Raw genomic sequence first — 24,820 nt, 5'->3', positions numbered from 1 at the left:
CATGCTTGGGAGGGGCCCAGAGGCCAGGGGCTGTTTGCAGCTGGGGTCCCCACAGGCCGGCAGCCTTGTGTTGGGCTGTCTGCACTCTGGTACTCCCCAGTGCCGTCTCCCCACGTGGCTCACGCCATGTTCCCTGCGCAGACGCAGAGGCTCTTCCACCACCAGTGGGCTCCCATGCAGTTGAGGCCTTTGGAGGCCCAGCCCATCTGGCCTCCACACCCTTCTCCCCTGGGCTCAGTCCAGGCTGCCTGGCCTCCATGCACTCAGGGCACAGCCTGTGCCTGTCTCTGCCCAGGCCTCAGCTTCCTTCTTAGTGGGCATGGCTGATTGGGGAGGCCCCTGACCAGGCTGTGGGAGGTGGGGGGTGCGTTCCCCAGGGCGCCTTCTAGAAGCCTGAGAGGAGACATGTGACATAGTGATGACCAGCTTGCTGTGTGTCACAGGGATCACCAGGAACTTCTCAACCTGCTCCCCCAGCACCAGGACGTGCCCTGATGGCCACTGTGACGCTGTGGAAAGTAGAGACTTACACATTTGTCCCCAGGACTGCCTCCGTAAGAGCCCCACGGGGGCACAGCCAAGGTGGGAGGAGGCAAATGTGGATCCAGCCGGTGGCCACTCCTCTGCTGTATCTGTGGGGCCCTAACTTTTGTTGAGGCAGTGGGCTCGGTCCCAAGTGTGGAGCCTGCTGCCTGGCCAGGGTGCTCCACACCTGCCAACATGCTGATTAGACACAACCCTCCTGTTTTGCTGGCTTCCCTGGCCATGCCTCCCTGCCCAGCCATCCTTCTGTCCCTTCTCTGGGACCCCAGCAAGCCCCTTGACAGTCTGTGCCCCCAGCCCCCATGGGAACGAGCTCCGTGCAGCACTCTCCCCCGGCCCGGAGTGCTGACATGGGTCTTTCCGTGCACCTCAGATGCGAGCTCTGGGGGCCCAGGGCTGGCAAGCCTGGGCAGGAGGCTGATGTGGCTGTGTTTCAATCTCCAGGGGGAGGCAGCATCATTGGTGGCCACGAGCCAGGGGAGCGGCGGGGAATTAAAGCTGGCTATGGCATCTGTAACTGCTTCCCTGAGGACAAGAAGTGCTTCTGTGAGCCAGAAGACAGCCAGGGTGAGTGGCGGGCCAGGCCAGGCTGGGGGCTTGGCCAGGCTGGGCAAGGACCAGGACCCCATGCTGTGATCCCACATCTCCCTGAGCCCCAGGGAGGACTCACATCGGCAGTTCGGAGGCCTCAGGGAGGGAGGAATTGTGGGAGCTCAGTGAGACTGAGACTGGGACTGTCTCCCCAGTAGTGCAACCAGGGAGTTGGTCCAGGTTGCCCCATAGAGTGTCTTCCAGGGCCATGGCTCTGTGATATCACTTCTGTTGAATAGCTCCGTGGGCTGTCCAGCAGGGACCCACCGCATCCAGAGCCTCAAAGGCAGTCCCAGGGCTGCAGTGCTGGGGGTCGCATCTAGGGCCTCTGACACCCCCTGGCCCCCAGCCTAAGCTGACCGCACTAATGGGGGTCTTCTGCCCTGAGGCCAGCAACGTTTTCCTGGTATTTGGGTTGTGATTGTTTGGCCTAGGTTCTGCGCCACTTTTTTTTTTTTTCCCTTATCTTTATAAAAAAGAAAATACCAAAGGTATCTGCAACACAGAGAAAAGCATTTGCCTCCCTCCCAGCCCTGCAGGGCCTGGTAGGGAGGTAGGGCTGAGTCTCTGTGTGTGGGGGAGGGGGTCCTGTGCCTCCCCCCATGTGAGGGGCACTGGTGGCTTGTGACCGCAGTAAGGACCCCGCCTACACACACACACATACAGCATGGTGCACTCAGTCAGCGTATTTACATTATTCTCACTGCCTTCAAGTCAGCGATGCTCCCTTGCTGGGCTGCTGAGAACCTCTCCAGGCAGCCCCATGAGCGCTTTCGAGTGCCTGGCTGGCTCCTGCAACTGGCCATGGGCCCTGGCTGCAGTCTCACACAGCCTTGCCCACAGAGGCACTGTGTGACGAGCTCTGCCGCACAGTCATCGCGGCAGCTGTCCTCTTCTCCTTCGTCGTCTCTGTGCTTCTGTCCTCCTTCTGCATCCATCGCTACCATAAGAACGCCCATAAACCACCCATCGCCTCAGCTGAGATGACTTTCCGCCGACCTGCCCAAGCCTTCCCAGTCAGCTACTCCTCGTCTGCCACCCGCCGACCCTCGATAGACTCCATGGAGAACCAGGTCTCGGTGGATGCCTTCAAGATCCCGGTGAGGCTCCCCCAGGAGAGGCCTGGTCACTGTGGCTGGGCTGGCCCTTCCTTGTGGGCCTGCAGCAGAGTTAGCCTCTGATCATCGTTGCAGGCCTCCCTGTCACTGTGAGCATGCACTCAAAGCCTGGGTAAGGGGCTCAGCCCACAGCCCACAGGCAACCAAGCTTCAGGAAGAGTGCACTCAGCGCCAGCAGCAGGAGACGCCTCTCCGAGCTTTAGGGGCACGGAGGCAGTTTAGGGTGGAGACGGGTGCCGATTTAGAGCTGAGGCCAAACCCAGTGAAGCAGGGAAAGGACTGAGGAGTCTTGGGGAATGTCTTAGTCATCTAGTGCTGCTGTAACAGAAATCCCATAAGTGGACGGCTTTAACAAAGAGAAGTTTATTCTTTCACAGTCCGGTAGGCTAGAAGTCCAAATTCAGGGCGCCAGCTCCAGGGGAAGGCTTTCTCTCTCTGTTGGCTCTGGACGAAGGTCCTTGTCATCAGTCCTCCCCTGGTCTGGGAACATTGCAGGAGCCTCATGTCCAAATGACACACTCTGCTCCCTGAGCTGCCTTCTTGGTGGTATGAGGTCCCCAACTCTCTGCTTGCTTCCCTTTCCTTTTATCTCTTGAGAGACAAAAGGTGGTGCAGGCCACAGCCCAGGGAAATTCCCTTTACATTGGATCAGGGAGGTGACCTAAGTAAGGGTAGTGTTACAATCCCACCCTAATCCTCTCAACATAAAATTACAATTACAAAATGGGGGACAACCATACAATACTGAGAATCATGGCCTAACCAAGTAGATACACACATTTTTGCGGGGACATTATTCAATCCATGGCGGGGAGGGTGCCCCAAATGCTAGGAGGAAGAAGGCTGTAGGATGCCAGGTCCTGAGGAGGCATTTGGATATTATTCTCTGAAGGGTTGGAGTCCCTGGGGGGTGGGTAACAGAGGAGGGACATATTCCACCTGCACTTCAGCAGTCCACTCTGTCAAGGAGAGTGTAGGGTTGGGGCAGCAGTGGGGACCCCATCATGGGACCCCTGCCCTGCTTCAGACAAGAGATGGTGCCAAGGGCTCGACCAGGGCTCCCTCAGTGGTCAGGCCACCCTGAGTGGGTGCTGCTCCAGCCCAGAGGCCTCCCGCAACATAGAGCATGGAGGCCTCAAGGGCAGCTGAGGAAGTGCAGGCCTACTGGGAGGGGGAGCCTCAGCTTCTGACACCCTTCTCCTCTGTGGGGGTTTCAAGGTCCTGTGGGTCAGTCCTGTCCCTCAGAGTCAGGCTGGGGAGGGGCATCCACCAGGGGCCTCCTTGTCTTCCTTGGCCATGCTTTGGCCCCATGCGGGACAGCCTCTGCCTTCTGCATGGGACGACCTGCCCCCTTCTGCCCTCGGGTTCTGGGGGTACCAGGGAAAATGCTCAGAGGTTAGGGTGTGTGTGTGTGCGCGTGTATGTGGTATGTGCACAGGTATGTGCACATGCGTGCGTGTACACAGTGCACACTAGTGTGTGCATGCATGTATGTTTATGCACGTGTGGTGTGTGTGTGCGCCCTTGGGCTTGGACAGATGGGAACTGAGAGGAGGCTGAGGACTTGCAGGAGGTGCCCCACCCAGTGTGCTCACACTCGGGCCTTGGCCCTGTTTTTTCGGGCCACCGTAGGGGTTGGCTTGGGTGACACCCCATGCCTTAGTGAGGGCCTAGGCTGTTTAGGGAGTGCTCAGAGGTGGTGGCCACTGTGGTCCCTAGGCTTCCTGGTTTGCTCAAGTTGCTCTGTGGCTGTAGGTCTGACTCATCCGCTTGGCAGTAACTCAGCTCGCACAGCAGGCTTGGTTCTGGTATGGAGACCGGCTGCTCAGGAGGGACTGTCTGGAGGAGGCTGAGCTGGGTGGAGGCACCCTTCGGGCCCCTGTGTGGCTCCCGCCCAGGGCCCTGGCTGACACCATTGGTCGATATTCCCCAACTCTGAGGTTGTAGACCTATGATTTAGCCTTTCGACCTTGGTGTTCTTGTATATGAAGTGGGGAGGATGTCATTTTAAACATTTTAGCTGATGCTCCTGCCCCTGCTTGGTGCATCTCTGATGTGCGAAGGGCTTATTGGATGCCCACCATGGAGGTGGTGGCCGCATTTCAGTGCCGACCCATAGCCAATGCCCTGACTGTGGGTTCTTGGGGACACCAGGTACAAACTAGAAGGCATTGATGGCCCTCCTGCTGAAAGGAGGCACAAGCAGGTGTCAGAAAGGACAGGTTTAGATCCCAGGCCTGTGTTGGTGCCACCTCTGCGGCAGGAGGAGGTTGGTAGACAGCGTGGAGGCTGCACCCACACCTGGTCAGGGTGGCTCAGTCCTTACAGGCACTGGCATCCCAGTGGGAGTTCAGACTGAGCAGAAGGCAGGAGGAGTTGGGGCCTGGGGAGGTGCCCAGTGGGGTCCTGAGCAGGTCTGAAGAGTGGACAGGGTTTTATAGGAGAGCAGGGAGCATGGGGGATGTGGCATCCCCACCTGTGGGCCCATGGGTAAAGACTCAATCCTCCTGGGAACCTGGGCAGGAGGCAGTGTGTGCCGCTCTGGGCCTGGTGTCCAAGTGAGGCCGCACTGAGAGGGTCGAGACTGTCTCAGGAAGAAGCAACGCTGGCATGAGACCCACAAGTGCTGGTGTGCCTGAGCCATCCACTCTGAGCACAGCAATGGGTGTAGCTGCTGGAGTGACAGGAAGCAGGCTGGAGTGGTCCAGGGCAGGCTCGGTCCACCATGGGACGAGGGAGGATGGGCCTGATCCGGAGCTCAGGTCACTCTGTGGCAGCTCCTGCCTTCCTGACAGGGGTGACCCTCCTGACCCTTGGAACTGGCTACAGGTCTCACCATCTCCAGAGGTGGTGGTCACTGTGTGCGGACCAGGATGATGATCAGCTCCCTGGACCCTGGGCCTGTCCACAGATGACTCGTTTACAGGCTTTGCCTTCTTCCTGTTCTTTTACCTGAGCTCACCTCTCCCTGCCCTCTGCTCTTCTCTATTCCTTTCAACCTCAATGTAGGAGGACCCAAAGTGGGAATTTCCTCGGAAGAACTTGGTTCTCGGAAAAACTCTGGGAGAAGGTGAATTTGGAAAAGTGGTCAAGGCAACAGCCTTCCGACTCAAAGGCAAAGCAGGCTACACAACCGTGGCTGTGAAGATGCTGAAAGGTGCTTATCGCCATGTGAGCGTGTGTGCACGGTTCCCTCAAGCACACCTTTCCCTTGCAGGTGTGGTTGCAGGGCTCTGGTTGCACACCTGTCCTGGGGCAGGCATGGGCGTGGGGTTCCCTCATGCACACCTGCTCTGGTGTGGGAGTGGGTGTGGGGTTCCCTCATGCACACCTGTCCTGGCGCAGGCATAGGTGTGGTGTTCCCTCGTGCACACCTGTCCTGGCGCGGGCATAGGTGTGGGGTTCCCTCGTGCACACCTGTCCTGGCGCAGGTGTGGGTGTGGGGTTCTCTTATGCGCAGTTGTCCCCTGTGGCTGTGGTTGCGGGGCTTTGATGTGCACACCTGTCGCAGGCATGGGCGTGGGCCTCCCTCTTGCACACCTGGGATGTCATGGCCTGGTCAGCCACTGCGTCTGGATGAGGTCACTAATGAACCCAGTGGGCCCTGCTGCATACTGTGGGGCCCCTTAAAGAGTCCCCTGCTGCTGTTGACAGCCAGTGTGAGGACACCCAGCCGGGGGGCCAGGTCTCCAGAGAAGCAGACAAGGGTGTTCCTCTCCTTCTTGGAAGGCTCTTGAGTGGTGCTGCTTCACCACCAACACTGGATAATGTTTGAGTTTAAAAAACTTAAAAGCCTTTTTGATTTGGGGCCAAAAGTCCCGTGGACCCTCTCTGCTGCTTTTCACGACTCCAAGGTCTGACAGACTGCCTGTAAGGACAGTCCTCATCTAGTGGGCCTGAACTCTTCATGCTGCAGTCCAGCTCTCCACCTGCCCGCCTGCACGTGGCACGCCGCGGGGTGAGGCCGGCCTCGGTACAGTGAGGTAGTCATGCACACCAAGCTCCAGTGCAGACAGTCGGGGCTTCCAGACGCATACCCGGGACCCCAGACTGGTCGCCCTACACCTGTCAGACCCCAGGTCCCCAGGGTGGCCTGAGAACCAGCCCCAAAGGGATCCCAGTTCCAGCTGTCCCCTAGCTTCCAGACCACAACTCCATGGGACAGAGATGTCAGGGTGGGACAAAACTGTGGGGAAGGGTCTCTGTGGACCAAGGAGGAGCTGTCAGTCACCAGCTCTGCTCGAGTGTGGCGAGCGCCAGAGTACAGCTGGGCTTGGCTTGAGGTGGAATCCTTCGGTGAGGGACACTCGTCCTCATGAAGTGCCAAATGCACTGAGACTTTGCTGAGCTCTCCAACACAGAGTGACCGGTAGCCGCTAAATGGCAATCTGCTTCATTCCAGGAGCCCCAGTGTCAGTCACAAGTGCCAGTGCACAGCAAACAGCGGCCATGCTAAGCGTGTGGCACAGACACTGTAGGCGCCGGTGTGGGTGTCCCTGTCCCCCGTAGGTGCTTCATATAGGCTAAGGGGTCCTAGACCTTCATGTGGGTGCAGGAGCCTGTGGCAGGGCTGTGTGGGCTCCTCACTGGTTGCTCTTCACCCTCCCTCAGGGCCCATCCCACTGTTGAGTGCCTGGTCATCGGGTGTTGGAGCTGGTGAGGGCGGGGGGTCTCTGGTAGCTGCTGTCTTCCTAAAGACACTGACAGTTTACACACATAGGCCAGCCTGCCATGCAGAGATCTGCTCCCCAGGGCCTTATTCCCTGGAGGGCGGCAGGGCCCTTGTCAGCCCGGGGCTAGGAGGAGCTTCAGCAGCTGGATCCTGGGGGGCCTCTGTGTGGACTTGGTATAGCACCTCTGACGGAAACAGCCAGGAGTCTGTCCCCAGCCCAGGGCGGTGGTGGGCAGGACTCCAGAGGGACCCACGTGAGCCCACCCTGTGTGTGCTGCATTTCAGAGAATGCCTCCCCAAGTGAGCTGCGGGACCTGCTGTCAGAGTTCAACCTCCTGAAGCAGGTCAACCACCCCCACGTCATCAAGCTGCATGGGGCCTGCAGCCAGGATGGTATGCATGCAGGGGCCCTGGGAACCCCAGCTCTCCCTCTCCCTCCTCAGCCTCCCGTCCACATCATCCTAGCTCCGCTCCCAGCCTGAGCTTGCTTCCTCCCATGCCACCGGGCCAGTGCCTCCTCCTCCTCCCAGAGGTGGCTCCTGCAGGTGGCCTTTCTGACTTAGTGTTGTGGCAGGTTTGCATGAGAGGCCCTGGAGAGGGCTGTGCTCAGGGCTTACTCTGTCAGAGCACCCTCCCGGGCCAGGTGTCCAGAGCAGGGGAGCTCAGGGGTGGATGGTGCTCCCTAAGCGCCCACTGTGTTCAGGTGACCCCCCGCCCCCATGCCCAGGCCCCAGCCCTGCATGGCAGGGCCTTGTCACCACCCTCAGATAAAGGTACGGGAGTCAGAGACCATGTTAACCAGCCTGGTCTGTTGGCTATCCAAACCTGCTCTGCTGTCCCCAGGATCACAGGGGACAACAGAGAGGGCTGCAGGATGTTGGTCAGCCCACGGCAGGGCTCTGGGCTGGCCTAGGGCAGGATGGAGCCTGAGAAGCTGTCAAAAGCAGAGGACCTGGTGTTGGGGATACAGGAGCAGGCTGCATGCAGGCAGGGGCCTGGGCAGAGCAGGCCCTGGGCTGGGCCCTCAGGTCTGCAAGCCCTGTGCAGGTCCAGCACCCACAGCATTCCTTCCTTGGCAGTCACCACCTGGACTGTGGCTTGCACTGCCAGCAAGGGGTGGGGGTGCCTCACAGGCAGTGCTGACCATAAACGGGCCCCTTGCCTGGGGCATCCTAGGAGAAGTCCAGGCTCACTGCCCAAGGCACCAACGCTGGCCCCTCAGTCCAAGGTAGAGTGAAAGTGGTTTAAGAGTGGCTGTGATGACTCGACAGCAATGGGTTTGGTTTTTTTGTGTGTGTGTGACTCACTTCACCATGTGGTGCAAATGGTTAAGTGCTGTGCTGTTAACCAAAAGGTTGGCAGTTCAAATCCACCCAAAGTGCCTCAGAAGAAAGGCTTGGTGATCTACTTCCAAAAGGTCACAGCCAGTGAAAACTCCGTGGAGCTTGGTCCTATTCTGATGCACATGGAGTCGCCGTGAGTTAGAATCGACTCAGTGGCAGCTGGTTGTGTGTGTGTGTGTGTGTGTGTGTCTCACGCCTTTGTGCTTTTGTGGTGCCTCAGGCCACTCACCGTACAAGACAGGGGTGTGCCCCTCTGTGACTTTCTCCTGGGGTGGCAGAGCCTGCCCAAGACCCTACAGCTTCCCCTCCCCTGTGCTTCCAGAGCCACTTGCCCCAGAGCTGGCCCCACCTCCACCGGAGCACCCAGGGCCCTGGGGGACTCTGCCCCTGTGGGAGGCCACCCTCCATCTGTCCTTCTTTCCTGCCCCAGGGCCGCTCTTCCTCATCGTGGAGTATGCCAAATATGGCTCTTTGCGGGGCTTCCTCCGGGAGAGTCGCAAGGTGGGGCCCAGTTACGTGGGCAGCGGTGGCAGCCGCAACTCCAGCTACCTGGACAACCCAGATGAAAGGGCCCTGACCATGGGTGATCTCATCTCCTTTGCCTGGCAGATCTCCCGGGGGATGCAGTACCTGGCTGAGATGAAGGTGTGTGCCATCTCAGGGACGTGCCGCCTGCCTGCTCTTGCCCACACCATGCTGGGTCCTGGCTGAGGGGATCCTGTGGTTCTTTTCCCCATAGCTTGTCCATCGTGATCTGGCAGCCAGAAATGTTCTGGTAGCCGAAGGGAGGAAGATGAAGATTTCAGACTTCGGCCTGTCCCGAGATGTTTATGAAGAGGATTCCTACGTCAAGAGGAGCAAGGTGCGCAGTGCCTGGTGCTGGTGGGTGGCGGCTCCTGGAGGGCTAGGTGGTGTCACAGCTGCTCCCGTGGAACAGTGTGTAAAGCAGAGTTTTAAAATACTAAATCTCCTTCGCCCTCATCCCAAACCTTTCTACCACCTTTCCTGACCCGAGACCCAATCCAGGGCAGAGGGCAGAGGTGCCCATTCAGTGTTGCTGTGAGAGGGCCTCCTGCTGCCGAGGGGGCTCCCCACTCTTCCTGTGTTTAGTCACTACACTTCTGAAAGTCACCTAAGACTGTGGAAATAGCCCTCCTCTCCCCGCAGTGGTTCCTCGTGCTTCTGCTGGGGAAAAGCCACCGCTTCCTGTCTGTGTTATCTCATTTTGCAAACTAGAGGGGAAGTGAAATAAGCTGGGGTTGGCAGTCATTCGTCATTCTCTGCGGGAAGTAATGAGCTGTCTTGCAGGTGGCTGTCTGGGGGTGGGTGCAGAAGGGGCCCGGGAAGCATCCGGAGACAGGACCAGAGGAGCCGTGAGTGCAGGGCTCACAGGGGTTCTCATGAGGTCTGTGATAGGTGGTTGGTGGCTCTTCGGGAACCTGCATGACTCCCCAGTGTTCCCTGACCCCCTTGGCCTCGTGGCCCATCTCTGTCCCTCCTGCAGTGTCACTGTGAGGACGAGGATGGACAGGGCCAGCTCCTGCAGCCATTCTGAGTCCCAGCCCTCGGGCCTTCCAAGCAGACACTTGCACTGGCAAGATGGTTGCTCAAAAAATACATGACCGTGCATGATTCATATGCTCTAAGGGGCAGGAGAAGCGGTGCTTTGTTGCTACAAGTTGCGAGGATGGTATTTCATTTCTCCTGGCGTTTCTGTTGTGGTTGCAGAACTCAGAGCCACTGAAGGGGAAGTGAAGGGGGCCCCTGCCCTGGCCCCCACCCGAGGAGGGTGTGGGAAAGCTTTCCTGTTGACACCCATCCTCAGGGGCCGTCTATGTCATATTGCAATGACCATATTGCAGCATGGAGGGCTGCAATATGGTCATTGCCAAGGGCTGGTGTGGTCGCACAAAGAGCCCAGCCCGCATAGCTCTGCACAGAGCTCAGAGAGACAGGACAAACCCGACAAAACATTTCTAAGCAAAAGAAAATACAGTAAATGTTGTTCTACAATCATGTGTATGCATACTGAGTAGCATCTTAAGACCTATTAAAAAGGTGTTTTCAAGTTGCATTGGGAAGCACTTCCGAGGGCCAGCCCGGCAGCTCTGAGCAAAAGGGAATGAAACAGGCAGGACACTAGCCTCAGGACATACAACAAGGCTCTCCCCAGGGCCTCTCAGCAGAGCCTGTGGGGGCAGTTTGTATCAGAAGTCTCCAGGTTAGAGACAAAGGAGATTGAGTTCCAAGTACATTTATACCCAGAGCTGTTTGAGGGCCATCTGGCTGGACAGGTGAGTTTGGCCACAGTGGGTACCACTGGGCCCTCATGGAGGCCCTCCCTTGGGCTGGGGCGGGTCTAGTTCTGCTTCCTGTGGCTGCCTCCTAGCAGAGGTGTGGCTTCTCAGGCTTCCCCTGCTGTCTGTGAGCCACCTCTCACCCCCGACATCTCAGAGAGGCTACAACAGTTCTGTGCTCTAGAGCGTTCTGGGTACCAGGACTCAGCATCCCTGAACCAGCTGTGCTCAGAACACTGTTCCAGTCATCTGCATCTGCCTTCCACTCCCCAGTGGCTCCTGGGACATTCTTATTGCATTAGAGCAGCCTTAATAGCTTCTCTTTTACCGCTCTCTGTCTAGGGTCGGATCCCCGTCAAATGGATGGCAATTGAGTCCCTTTTTGATCATATCTACACCACCCAAAGTGACGTGTAAGTGTGGGTGTGGCCTCCCCAGGGCGGTCACAGAGATACAGCACGCAGAGGCTGAGTGTGTGCATGCGCGTGTGGATCTGCAGCTTGGCTGTGGGGCCGGTCTGGCCCTGGGTACCTTTAGGCTCATAGCCACCATTTGAAGCGGCCCCCAAGCCAAGGGAGCACGTGGCTAGGGTCCATACTGCGGTGGAACGTGTGAACAAGGAGTGGCTGGTCTCGGATTCATCTTTCTCTTCTTCCCCACCAACCCTGCATCTTAGTGACACACCAAACAACCCGTTGCCGTCAAGTTGCAGACTCATAGTGACCCGATAGGGCAGAGCAGAACCGTTCCATAGGGTTTCCAAGGAGTCATTGGTGGATTTGAACTGCAGACCTTTTGGTTAGCCGCTGAGCTCTTAACCACTGTCCCACCAGGGCTCCCAGCCGAACCCTTCCTCTAGGGGGCCCTGAGCGCGGGGCACTACTATTTCCAGCCCGCCTTGGGGAACACTGGGCTCCAGAGATAGCCTGTGTGGAGGTCTGTGGGCCACCACACCCCAAACCACTTGAGGGCTGGAACCAGAACTTGGTTTTCACGGTTGAGTGACAAGACCTGAACTGTTTGAAAATTACCACCAACTTGTTTCTGAAGTGCTCTGCAGTCCACAGATGAGCGTATCTTGAATAATGTGGGCTGTGAGAGACAATTCTTAATTTTAAACAGCTGCTTCCAGATTACGGAAGTAATGTGGGTGTTGGCTGTAGGAGAATTGGGAAAAGCAGAGGAGACTAAGAATCGTTTGCACCACACCACACTCAAGTCATGACTGCTGCTGCCGAAAGGCACCGTGTTCCATGCTATGCTCGTATACTTCTATTTCCATTCTGAGGCTTGTTCATACAGCCTGTTTTGTGACGTGATTTTGTTCTCACGGAACAGTAAGTTTTCCCTCAGAGTCAAATATTTTCAGTAGTACTGCATTTTTTTTTTTTTCTTTTAAGAATTTATGAAAAATTTCAAACACACAGAAAAGGTCAAAGAGTTGTACAGGGAACCCCCGAAGCCGCTGGCCTGGATTCTGCATGTGATACTTGATCACACTTTGCCCATCTTTCTGTCCGTCCTGTCGCACGACTCGGTCACATTAGGTGTCCATAGTGCCTTTGCTCTGCTACGCCCCTGTGGGTGTAGAGGTGGTGCTCAGGGAGTGTGGACAGGGGTAGAGGCTGGAACATGCCTCCTGGCCATGGCAGGAGTGAGGGGCTGAGCAGGTGGAGGCCTTTTTCTCCAACTCCATTTTGCATCTACCCACACTTTCACACCCAGGTGGAGCTTGCTGACCAAGCTTTGGGGGACAGGTTGTTGGGGCGCTGACCGCTGCCATCTTCGCTTGGGGTCAGACAGGGAGGTGGATGGAATGGCGTCTCCAGCAGAGAGCACATGGGCCTCAGGCACAGCCACTCACTCTCCCGTGCTCTCTGCAGGTGGTCCTTTGGTGTCCTACTATGGGAAATTGTGACCCTGGGGGGGAACCCCTACCCAGGGATCCCCCCAGAGCGGCTCTTTAACCTTCTGAAGACAGGCTACCGGATGGAGAGGCCCGACAACTGCAGCGAGGAGATGTGAGCAGAGCTTGCTTTGGTCCAGCCTTGGGCGTGCTGGGCTCGGGGAAGATGTGCACTCCTGCACTCCATGCCCCCAAGCAGCTTGGGGGTGGGGGCAGAGTCTAATGGGGAAGAAGTAAGAGGATGCTGAGGAGGACCCAGCCCTCCTCAGGATGAACAGGAGGAGGGGATGGGGAACCAGGGGTAAGTCAGTGGGAAGGACTCAAGGGTGGGACCCTGACTTTCAGGCAGGATATGTTGAGGAAGGGCAGGTGGTTCAGAATGGCCCATGTAGTACATGTTGGCTCGTGCCAAGCTGGGACACAAGGGCCAGCAGGGCTTTGATGGCCATGCTAAGGAACCTGGGCTCTGGCCCAAAAGCAACACACTTTACAGACTGCTCTAAGGGCCAGGTTGAGAGGAGGTTAGAAAGGGCTACTCGAAGGCAGAGAAGCCTGGGCCCCTCCATTCCAGAAGGTGGGAGGCCAGGGCTGGGCAGGGTAGTGTGAAGGTGAGGGGCCACAGTGGCACCACAGAGACCGAGGCCAGATGGCCCATCGCATATCCACACGGCAGCCCTGGAGGCCCAGTAAGCCATGCCAGGAAACCCACAAGGAAGGTGCCAATCATGTAAAACACAGGTGTGATTTGCAAAAAGATTTTTTTCTTTTTGTGTTTTTGTTTCTTTCCACACCTAAAACTCCTTTGTCGGTTTATCCTTTTTGAGAGTTATAGGGACTGACATTTCTACCTCAGCCACAGTAGTGGGCATATATCTGACCAGCTGCTGACAGTGTCTTTGAAAGGGAAGTAAAATAGACCCCCCTCTTAGAGGGAAGGAAGCTTACAGGATTCTGGGACCCGGCCCTCAGAACCTGGCCTGGTACCTACTCAGCAGAGCTCAGTGCAGAGGCAGCTTTGGGGCCAGGGCTCAAGGCCGTGGCCAGCTGGGCATTGCATAACTCTCCATCTGCTCTGCCCCCCAGGTATAGTCTGATGTTGCAGTGCTGGAAGCAGGAACCAGACAAGAGGCCGGTGTTTGCCGACATAAGCAAAGACCTGGAGAAGATGATGGTTAAGAGCAGAGTGAGTTCCTGAGCCAAACCCCAGGAGCTGGCCTCCTGTGGGCTGAGCATGGCACTCCAGGGAGTCCAGCATCACCCCGGGGCGGGGAGGGGCAGTAGGTTTGGACAGAGGGAGTTCCCAGTGTGCAGGCAGAGCTAGTGCCGAGGCTTCCCAACACTCCTGCAGAGGGAGCTGGCATGCCGTTCCCTAAGGTCAGGCAGCGGACTGAACCCTACTCCAGGAAAGCAAGATTCCAGGAAAGCAAGATTCTTAGCTTGACCCTTGGGAAGAGCACTCCACAAGCATGTATGAGAGAAGGTATTCCACAGCTATGTGAACCTGTGTCAATAACAGAACATGATGGAATAGAGTGGAAGCAGGCATCATAAATTCACACCCTGAGCAGCCAGGCTGGAGTGGGAGTGATTAGGGAGTGGTGGAGACTGGCACGCACCCCTTCTCAAGGGCACCTATAGCCACATGTGGCCTATGAGAATGTGAGATCAGAACTTCTGAATTTTAAGAGATGTTTATGTTAAGTCGCCCAGTTTTTAATGTTAGCAACTCATCAAAAATTTTAAAACCCCAGTGTGAGCCAAAAAAAAATGTATCTGGGGCCACAGTCAGCCTGTATACCTCCAGCTCACATTTCTGTAGAGAGAGAAAGTCAATAAATTTTTGAATAGTATTTTTTGAGCAACAGCCATATACCATATTGTGTATCCTGTCTTAGACTCTGGGGCTACAAGTAAACAAGACAGGATCAACCAGCCCTTGTCATACTTACATAGATGCCTCATTTTAACATTGGCATATTGACTAAAGGTTGTCATTTCTTCAAACACAAAAAGCACGATGCATGATCTAGGCCTTGTAATGACATTTAACATGAGTAGATTGCTTGAGCAAAACCTATGGGTCCTATGAATGCAGAGTTACCCTAAGCAAAAATAACAGCCAACGCTGAGATCTGGCCTTCACGGAACATTGACGAGAAGCACCCAGAACAACACTAAGACCATTCTCTGTAGGTTAAACTAGGGCCATATGAGTTGTTTCAAGTGTCATCAAGTCAGTTCCGACTCAGCGGTCCTACGTACAACAGAATAAAACATTGCCCAGTTCTGAGCCATCATCACAATCATTGCTATGTTTCAGCCCATTGTTGCAGGCAGTTCATCTTGTCAATCCATCTCGTTGAGGGTTTTCATTTTTTGTTGACCCTCAAGCATGACGTCCTTCTGCAGGGACTGGTCCCTCCTGATAACATGTCCGAGGTACCTGAGACAACAGTCTCACCATCCTCGCTTCTAAGGAGCATTCTGACTGTACTTCTTCCAAGACAGATTTGTTCATTCTTCTGACAGTCCATGGCATATTCAGTATTCTTCATCAACACCATAATTCAAAGGCATCAATTCTTCTTCAGTCTTCCTTATTCATTTGCCAGCTTTCACGTGTATATAAGGCAAGTGAGAATACCCCTGGCTTGGGACATGTGCATCTTAGTCCTCAAAGTGACATGTTTGCTTTTTAACACTTTAAAGAGGTCTTTTGCAGCAGATTTGCCCAGTGCAATACGTCCCTTGATTTCTTGACTACTGCTTCTGTGGGTGCTGATTATGAATCCAAGTAAAATGAAATCCTTGACAACTTCAGTGTTGTTTCCGTTTATCATGATTTTGCTTATCAGTCCAGCTGTGAGGATTTTTGTTTTCTTTATGTTGACTTGCAATCCATACTGAAGGCTGTATTCGATCTTCATTAGTGCTTGAAGTCCTCTTCACTTTCAGCAAGCAAGGTTGTGTCGTCTGCATATCACAGGTTGTTAATGAGTCTTTCTCTAATCCTGATGCGGCATTCTTCATATAGTCCATCTTCTCAAGTTACTTGCTCAGCATACAGATTGATTAAGTATGGTGAAAGGATACAGCCTTGCCACACACCTTTCCTGATCTTAAACCACATAGTGTCCCTTTGCTCTGTTTGAACAACTGCCTCTTGGTCTACCTATAGATTCCTCATGATCACAATTAAGTGTTCTGGAATTCCCATTTTTTGCAGTGTTATCCATAGTTTGTTATGATCCACACAGTCGAATGCCTTTGCATAGTCAATAGAACACAGCTAAACATCTTTCTGGTATTCTCTGCTTTCAGCCAGGATCCATCTGACATCAGCAGTGATAGCCCTCATTCCATGTCCTTTTCTGAATCCGGCTTGAATTTCTGGTAGTTCCCTGTTGATGTACTGCCGTAACCATTTTTGAATTATCTTCAAAATTTTACTTGTGTGTGATATTAATGATATTGTTTGATAATTTACACATTCTGTTGGATCACCTTTCTTTGGAATGGACACATATGAATCTTCCAGTTGGTTGGTCAGGAGGCTGTCTTCCAGATTTCTTGGTTTCCAGCGTTGCATCTCTTTGTTGAAACATCTTAATTGATATTCCTTTAATTCCTGGAGCCTTGTTTTTTTTTTTTCACCAATGCCTTTAGTACAGCTTGGACTTCTTCCTTCAATACCATTGGCTCTTAATCATCTGCTACCTCCTGAAATGGTTGAATATCGACCAATTCTTTTTGGTACAGTGACTCTGTGTATTCCTTCCATCTTCTTTTGATGCTTCATGTATCATTCAATATTTTGTCTGTAGAATCTTTCAATATTGAAACTCAAGGCTTATATTTTTTCTTCAGTTCTTTCAGCTTGAGGAATGCAAAGAGTGTTCTTCCCTTTTGGTTTTTTAAGTCAAGGTCTTTGCACATCTCATTATAGTACTTTGTTTTCAGGAGCCATCCTTTGAAATCTTCTGTTCAGCTCTTTTACTTCATCATTTCTTCCATTCACTTTAGTTACTCTACATTTAAGAGCAAGGTTCAGAGTATCTTTTGACATCCATTTTGTTCTTTTTTTTTTTTTTCTTTCCTGCCTTTTTAATGACCTTTTGCATTCTTTATGCATGATGTCCTTGGTGTCATCCCACAACTCTACTGGTCTTCAGTCGTTAGTGTTTAATGCATCAACTGTATTTTTGAGATGGTCTCTCAATTCAGGTGGGATATACTCAAGGTCGTACTTTGGCTCTCATGGGCTTGTTTTAATTTTCTTTAGCTTACATATGAGAAATTGGTGGTCTGTACCTCAGTCGGCTCCAGGTCTTGTTCTCACTAATGATATAGAGCTTTTCCAACATCTCTTTCCACAGATGTAGTCGATTTGATTCCTGTGTATTCCATCTGGTGAGGTCCACGTGTATAGTTGCAATTTATGTTGTTGAAAAAGGTATTTGCAATGAAAAAGTCGTTGGTCTTCCAAAATTCTATCACATGATCTCCAGCGTCATTTCTATCACCAAGGCCATATTTTCCAACTACCAATCCTTTTTCTTTGTTTCTAACTTTTGCATTCCAATCACCAGTAATTATTAATGCATCTTGATTGCATGTTTGGTCAATTCCAGACTGCAGAAGTTGGTAAAAATCTTCAATTCCCTCATCTTTGGCATTAGTGGTTGGTGCATGAATTTGAATAATAGTCATATTAACTGGTCTTCCCTGTAGGCATATGGATATTATCTTATTATTGACAGCATTGTATTTCAAGATTACACATTGAAACCTAATACCATTGAGTTTATTCTGACTCATAGTGACCCTATAGGACAAAGAGCAGCTGGTGGCTTTGAACTGCCGACCTCTTGGTTAGCAGCCGTAACTCTTAACCACTGCACCACCAGGGCTCCGTACTTTAGGACAGATCTTGAAATGTTCTTTTTGACAATGAATGTAACACCATTCCTCTTTAGTTTGTCCTTCTAGGCATAGTAGACCATATGATTGTCCAGTTGAAAATGGCTAATACCAGTCCATTTCAGCTCATTAGTGCCTAGAAATTTGATCTTCCTATGTTCCATTTCATTTTTGATGACATCAATTCTCCTAGATTCATACTTCTTACATTCCACATTCCAATTATTAATGCATATTTGCAGCTGTTTCCTGTCATTTTGAGCCTTGTGATTTGTAGTATATGTGAATCCATGTGCTTGGACACCAGAGTCAGTCACTGCGCCAGGTGTAAGACCAGCATCGTTGACTTCATAAGCTTCCTAGATCCTGCCACGGTGTTCTAGATGGCACGGCCTTCAAGGAAAGCTGAAGTGTCCTGCAGATCTGGGGGTGCTGGCCATGTACTTCTTGCCAAGCCATGTTTCAGTGTGAGCTGTAGGAGGCAATGAGCTCCCTGGAACCTGAGAGTTTCTTTAAATAGTGAGTTACCAGTTGTTGATAGAGACGGGGCACACTGAGCATGGGGCCAGCCTGGCTAGGCCCCCATACCCATTGTTTTTTGGGGGCCCTCACAGTGAAGGGAGCCCTGGATGGCACAGTTAACACAGTTGGCTGCTAACTGAAAGATTGGCAGTTTGAGTCCACCCAGAGGCATCTTAGAAGAAAGACCTGGTGGTCTACTTCCGAAAAATCAGCAATTGAAAACCCTGTGGAGCACAGTGCTACTCTGATATACACGGGGGTGCCGCGAGCTGGAATCGACTCAGCGTTGACTAGCTTAGTTTTTTTGCTTTGGCCAGTGAAGGGGTACACTCCTGGCCTGGGCAGGTGCCTTTCTGGTGGAAGAGATAGAGACATGCAGGAGAAGTGATAAGGACTGGGGGCAGGGCAAGTGGTGGGCACAGGGCTGGGAGGCCCTCACTGGTGTGGGCGTGGTCTGAGGGGACACTGGAAGGTGGCCTGGCAGGAAGGGGAGCAGGGCTCCTACCCTGGGACGGCTCCAAGAATGGTCCAGGGCTGCAGTGACTGGCGCCCCTGTCTTCACAGGACTACTTGGATCTTGCTGCATCCACCCCATCTGATGCACTGCTCTATGACGACAGCCTCTCGGAAGAGGAGACGCCCCTCGTGGACTGTAATAATGCTCCCCTCCCTCGAACCCTCCCTTCCACATGGATTGAAAACAAACTCTATGGTAGAATTTCACATGCATTTACTAGATTCTAGCAACACCAAACCCGATTCGTTTTCCCTCTGCACTATCCTTATACTCTGTGATGCTTTTTTGAGAGTGTTTCTGGTCTGAATGAAGCCAAAGTCCACTCTGAAGCTTTTTCATTTGTAAATGTGTGACTTTGCATCAAGTTTATATTTAGGCATTTTGCAAGTACGTTTTTTAAAAAAGGATGTGAAAATAAGTGTAAATACCACAACACCCAGAAACTTAAGACGATCAAGGAGAAAGAGACCAGGGCAGAACTCTCAGGGGATATTGAAAAAACGATGACTGAATCACTTCTGGGTGGCTATTAAGTGCACGCACTTCTAATTTAACTACTTGGATAAATTTGCCAGATTTGGGGAGGCATTTCTTTACAAAAGAAGCAACCACCTGGCCTGCACCAAGGGCATGGTGCCCTGTGCTAGGTGAGCAGCAGCCTGGCCTGGCCTCGTGTCCACTGCGGGGCGGTAAGCAGGATCTCTGGAGGACAAACACATGCTACCGTTTTCACATCCTTTGAATCACCCACTGTCATGATGATTGCCGTCTGTGAAATCAGTGCTGACAGCTGGAGCAAATGCTTTTTAAAGAGTGTAGTCTGTGGTGTTGTGGCTGTGAGATGGACAGTAAATACGGTTCTTGCCAAAACTCCTCCTTTTGTCTTCGATTACATATTTGAATTTTTTCCTATTTTTATCAGTTGTTTTAAGATCTTGGAGTTTATTTTTCAGCAGAGACTGTTCCTTTCTGCATGCCTCCTGAATCAGTGATTACTTGCTGGCTGTGGGTCTAGTGCTATTTTGCATTTGTCTAAGGATGCTGCGGGCTTGCCTGCATGTGCCCTCGATTGGGAAGGTCCTCTCTCCGTGGTAGACATGGACAGCAGATGAGCAGGCTCCTTTAAGTTATAGGATTTTTCAATAGTGCAGAAGCTTCCTGTTGCTGTTACCCACTTAGTACAGCAGTGTGCTGAAACCTTACGCTGCCTTAGAAACAGAAGAAAATAATTCAACGAAGAGACAACAGATATGAGAGTTTGAAGCCCATAAAAGTCAAATTTGGTAGTTCCTGTTCAGTTTACATTTTTACTAAGAGAGCACTTGTTATTTCCCCTAAATGTAACAGTGTTTTGGAAACCTGGAGCGCAATTGTTAATGTCATTGGCACAGAAACTAGAAGTTTGGTTTGGACATCAAAGGGAGTTTTGCCAAGGCCTTACTGTCTGCACAATGGAGTTTTGGTTCTTCAGTGCAGAACAAATTATCTGTTTTCATTTTTAGGCATGTCAGACCCGAACTGGCCTGAAGAGAGTCCTCTACCACTCACAAGATTCGATGGCACTAACACTGTGTTCCCAAGATATGCAAATGATAGTGTATATGCTAACTGGATGGTTTCACCCTCAGCGGCAAAATTAATGGACAAGTTTGATAGTTAACGTTTCCTTGTGAAAGGTGATGGACTCATAAGGGGATGCAACATGCCAGGAATGGAGAGGCCACCGGCTCCTTCTTTGTGCATTCAAGCTGGTTAAAAAAAGCCAACGTTAATTTCCAAGGTGGCAAACTCGTTTTCAGTAGTTTGTTTTAACTGCTTTCCAAAGTGGCATTACTTATGATAGCTGGTAATTTTCCCTCCTGGGAAACACATCAAACTGGATAAGAGTTCTAAGTCAAGTGTTTATTTATTCTTTCTTATTCAGTTCCCCGCAGAGTCCAGGGTTGCTATGTGTTTATCAGTAGAGACCACACACTTCACACTTATGTTTGGGTTTGTCCCTTGTCTAAAAATATGTACCTGAACTGTTTGATTTTTCTGGTTGCCACCAAACAAGGCAACAAGATTCAACCGTGAAGCACACTCTCAAAAAGGCAGCAGGAAAAAAACGGGCCAAAATGTCCTGCACTCGTTTCAGAATCAGAACCCAGCAAGGTATTAATAGTGGTGTCAAAGCCTTGCCAAGGATGGAGAGGATAAGGGGAACCTCAGGACAGTCCTCGCCCCAACGTTTGATATCTTGAAGGTGATTTTTTTTAAAAATCATGTCACCTTATCTTAGGAAGACATTTGATTTTGATCATGTTTAAAATGATTCATAGATTTAGCACAATGGAGAGATTTGATACCGTATTTACTATTCAGACAGGCTGACATGAGGAGAGGGCTCACAAGATGCATTTGTCCCGATTAGACCACTGCAGCATCGTTGCATATTCAGCACTAGTGACCATTACCCTGGCCCGGGGACGGCATGGGGGAAGTGGGCGTGTGAGCAGAGTGGCCTCCTGAGAACCGCTGACGGCAGCCCATCCTCATCAGGTTTCCGCTCACTGGCTGCCAGCCTCCAAAAATGGTGGCACATTCTGTAACTGAGGAGGAGGTGGGGCCTGGGCTCAGTGTAATTTGTATCTCATCAACTGCGTTTTAAAAGGGACAGTTCAGCTAGTTGTTAGAAGTAGCATTAACAGCGACCAAGGATTGCTATACCTGTGATCACAGTTCTGACGTGGAAAAGACAATGTTTTGGCTCTTAGAGAGCTTGTATGAAAAGGCATATGTAGTATTAGCTCTTCCTGTGTTTGTAATTCACTGCTGTTATAGCCAGAGGTTTTTGTTTCTTAGATTCTGACCATGACCACATGCTTTTTGTTATTCTTCAGGGTTTGTTAGTGGTCACACGCACTTCAGTCTTGTGGGGTGGCCTTCAGGGAGTCTCGGGAGCCCTGCCTTTGTCCACACAGCCTGCTCCTTTCTGTAATTCTGCAGGAAAGGGTTGGGTTACCAAAACACTGCCTGATCTTCAAATTTAAAGCACTGTGATAGGACTTAAAATAGTTTTACTGAATTGCTGTATTTTATAGATGTTTCACAAAAGCAGGAAGACTTGGATGAATATGTGATGGAGACTCATGTGTGCATGCACACATGGCCAGAGAGGTGGAAAATACTTACTGGGGATGCAACATGGCTTTAGTTTCAACCACTTTTGAGATACACTGTGATAGTTCTTTTACAAATACCTACAATTGTAGTAAACTTTTGGTTTTCAGATGTGTTTAATGACAGTCTTGTTAAATGCAGAAATAATGATAAACTCTCTGAAATTATTTGAAATGCCTACTAAGTGAGTGTGAATTGCTGCAGCAGGTTTGTTCTTAGTGAGGTGGAAACCCCATGTCTTTACCGCTGACCCAGTAATGGGGAGTTAGCCCTCGACTAATAATCTAGTTATCTATTTCTAAGTTGTAAACATACCCATATGTATCAGTCCTATCAGGCAGACTTTTCATAGGCATATATGCAGAAGTTATAGAAGTACTAAATATTACTGAGTAATTAGTAGCAATGTTTCATTTATTAAAAGTTGTAAAACCTATCTGTGGAAGGTAATTTGTTTTTGTAATCAAGGTGACTAAGAGAACAATTTCAATTATGTAAATAAAATCATGTATCATGAAATGTGTAAACTTACTTTCTCTTCTTAACTTCCTAGTTGGAAACATCAGATTTCAGATTTTGAAGTTTCAATACAAAGATTAAAATATAACAAGAGAATCTATCATGGTAACCACTGGGGAATTAATCGTGATGGAAGGGCTAGAAGGCTCTTGATGATATTACTGACTTGTTTTTTAAAAAAAAGTATGTGAGTATGCACACTTATAGCAACTATTAAAAACTCAGTTAATCCTGTCATTCAAGGGATTCCTTCCTTCAAGTCCCCCTTCCCTAGACTAGAGCAACCGCCCATGTTGAGTTCAGGTGTTCACAGTTCTCTAGTAATTTGCTTGCTGTTTATTTCTTGAAGATGGAGTTGGAGAGTTGTGGAGGAGAGAACGTAAAATGTGTAGTCATGAGTGAAGTTCCATTAGAAGACAGAAGAAAAAATTTGCCCTGAACCCCTGTGAAGCTTAAAATACTAAGTGCAGATGTGTCATGTCTTCCTGTTGGGTTGCGTGGGAATTCTGAGAGGTCTTCTGATACCTTGAGAAGGAGCAGGTGGGTCAGTAGTGAACGTGAGCTTTTAACAACATAAGCTGATTGGGGATGGCCTTGTGCATTGCCTACCTGAGGGCCTGTGTCATCTCGAGGGTGTGCACACAGCGTGTGTTCACGTACACCAACGCTCTGCTGCTGGCCGCCAGGGGCCTGCAGTGCCTCACCTCCTGGCCTGCGGTGCTGGGTCTGCCATCCGCTTTCTCTTTCTGACCAGACTTCAGGAAATAAATGGAATTTCTAGGGTCAGATATTTCCTCCAGGCTTCACCTCCATATGTGTAGAAACCCATGCTACTTTTGTGAACAGTAACAGGGCAAATGAATAATTTTTGACTGCTTTTCTTTCTCATCCATATTCCTGTCCTTTTCTACACTTGTCCTTTTCTACACTTGTCATTTCCCCTGTAGAGCAGAGTGTCTCTATGGGCTAGGAAGTGTCCAGTCCAGAGGAAGAATATAAGGTTACCTTTTACTGACTAAGGCAAGGACTTTCGCCAAGGCCTGCAGGGAGCCCCCTTGGTGCCCGTCCATCCACAGCTGTGTCCTTGGGAGTGTCCCCTTTAACCCAGGGCAGAAGACTTGCTCCATGCTCTGTGCCTTGATTTTGAAAAAGTTAAAGAGCTTGAAAATTTTTCTGGAGACTCTGTGGTCACAGGGCCTGAGAAGCCGAAGCTCTCAGATTGCTCAGCATCCAGGGTAAAGAAACTCACTGAGGGGTTGGAGGGCTTCATCAGTATCTAGAAAGGAAAAGTGAGAAGATAGGAAGTGACTTGCAAGAATAGAAAAGACACAGAGGATGGAAAGATTCTATTCTCTCACACAATAGCTATTGGAAGAAGTAAAAGAAGTGCTATGGTAGAAAATTACTTTTAAGTGGTGTCCAAACAATTATTTATAATCTTTACCATAGTGGCAATGAAATGAAAATAAAAAATCAAAAATTTTTTTTAATTTAATTTTTTTTTTTTTTTTTTAAATTTTTATTAAGCTTCAAGTGAACATTTACCATTCCAATCAGTCTGTCACATGTAGGTTTACATACATCTTACTCCCTTCTCCCACTTGCTCTCCCCCTATTGAGTCAGCCCTTACAGTCTCTCGTTTCGTGCCAATTTTACCTTCTTCCCTCTCTCTCTATCTTCCCATCCCCCCTCCAGTCAAGAGTTGCCAACACACTCTCCCGTGTCCACCTGATTTAATTAGCTCACTCTTCATCAGTATCTCTCTCCCCCCCACTGACCAGTCCTTTTCATGCCTGATGATTTGTCTTCGGGGATGGTTCCTGTCCTGTGCCATCAGAAGTTCTGGGGAGCATTGTCTCTGGGATTCCTCTCGTCGCAATCATACCATTAGGTGTGGTCTTTTAATGAGAATTTGGGGTCTGCATCCCATTGGTCTCCCGCTCCCTCAGGAGTTGTCTGTTGTGTTCCCTGACAGGGCAGACATCGATTGTGGCCGGGCACCAACTTGTTCTTCTGGTCTCAGGATATTGTAGGTCTCTGGTTCAAGTGGCCCTTTCTGTCTCTTGGGTTCTTAGTTGTCGTGTGACCTTGGTGTTCTTCCTTTGTCTTTGCTCCCGGTGGGTTGAGACCAATTAATGTATTTTAGATGGCTGCTTGTTGGCATTTAGGACCCCAGGTGCCACAATTCAAAGTGGGATGCAGAGTGTTTTCATAATAGAATTGTTTTGCCCATTGATTTAGAAGTCCTCTCAAACCAAGTTCCCCAGACCCCAGCCCCTGCTTCGCTATCCTTTGAAGCTTTCATTTTATCTCGGAAACCTCTTTACTTTTAATCCTGTCCAATTAGGCTGACCTTCCTTGTTTTGAGTGTTGTCTTTCCCTTCACCCAAAGCAGTTCCCATCTACAGATTGATCAATAAAAAGCCCTCTCCCTCCCTCCCTCCCTCCCTCCCCCCTTTGTAACCACAAAAGTATGTGTTCTTTTCCGTTTTTTCTATTTCTCAAGATCTTATAATAGTGGTCTTATACAATATTTGTCCTTTTGCAACTGACTCATTTCGCTCAGCATAATGCCTTCCAGATTCCTCCATGTTATGAAATGTTTCAGAGATTCGTCACTGTTCTTTATCGATGCGTAGTATTCCATTGTGTGAATATACCACAATTTATTTACCCATTCGTCCGTTGATGGACATCTTGGTTGCTTCC

At 50.8% G+C, this 24,820-nt stretch overlaps 1 protein-coding gene across 10 annotated transcripts in view; it reads left to right on the top strand.

Annotated features, from left to right (window-relative positions):
- The window catches only part of RET (ret proto-oncogene), a 67,337-nt gene extending 45,226 nt beyond the window's left edge, over positions 1 to 22,111 (top strand). For 3 of the 10 annotated variants that reach the window (XM_049894678.1, XM_049894671.1, XM_049894668.1), the window contains 12 exons: positions 444 to 554; positions 988 to 1,110; positions 1,978 to 2,234; positions 5,262 to 5,469; positions 7,210 to 7,317; positions 8,698 to 8,912; positions 9,007 to 9,129; positions 10,907 to 10,977; positions 12,448 to 12,585; positions 13,554 to 13,653; positions 18,477 to 18,624; positions 19,932 to 22,111. In XM_049894678.1, the coding sequence (XP_049750635.1) occupies positions 444 to 554; positions 988 to 1,110; positions 1,978 to 2,234; positions 5,262 to 5,469; positions 7,210 to 7,317; positions 8,698 to 8,912; positions 9,007 to 9,129; positions 10,907 to 10,977; positions 12,448 to 12,585; positions 13,554 to 13,653; positions 18,477 to 18,624; positions 19,932 to 20,089 (1,760 nt within the window). In that variant the 3' untranslated portion in view covers positions 20,090 to 22,111. Of the gene's footprint in view, positions 1 to 443; positions 555 to 987; positions 1,111 to 1,977; positions 2,235 to 5,261; positions 5,470 to 7,209; positions 7,318 to 8,697; positions 8,913 to 9,006; positions 9,130 to 10,906; positions 10,978 to 12,447; positions 12,586 to 13,553; positions 13,654 to 18,476 lie in introns of all 10 variants that reach the window. The other 7 variants (XM_049894672.1, XM_049894675.1, XM_049894669.1 and 4 more) reach the window with 7 other exon arrangements.
- Positions 22,112 to 24,820: the final 2,709 nt, after the last annotated feature.

The sequence above is a fragment of the Elephas maximus genome, chromosome 8 (genome assembly GCF_024166365.1).
Source record: "Elephas maximus indicus isolate mEleMax1 chromosome 8, mEleMax1 primary haplotype, whole genome shotgun sequence".
Classification (NCBI taxonomy): Eukaryota; Metazoa; Chordata; class Mammalia; order Proboscidea; family Elephantidae; genus Elephas; species Elephas maximus.
The sequence above is the reverse complement of the archived record's forward strand: the minus strand, read 5'-3'. Positions and strand labels throughout refer to the sequence as shown.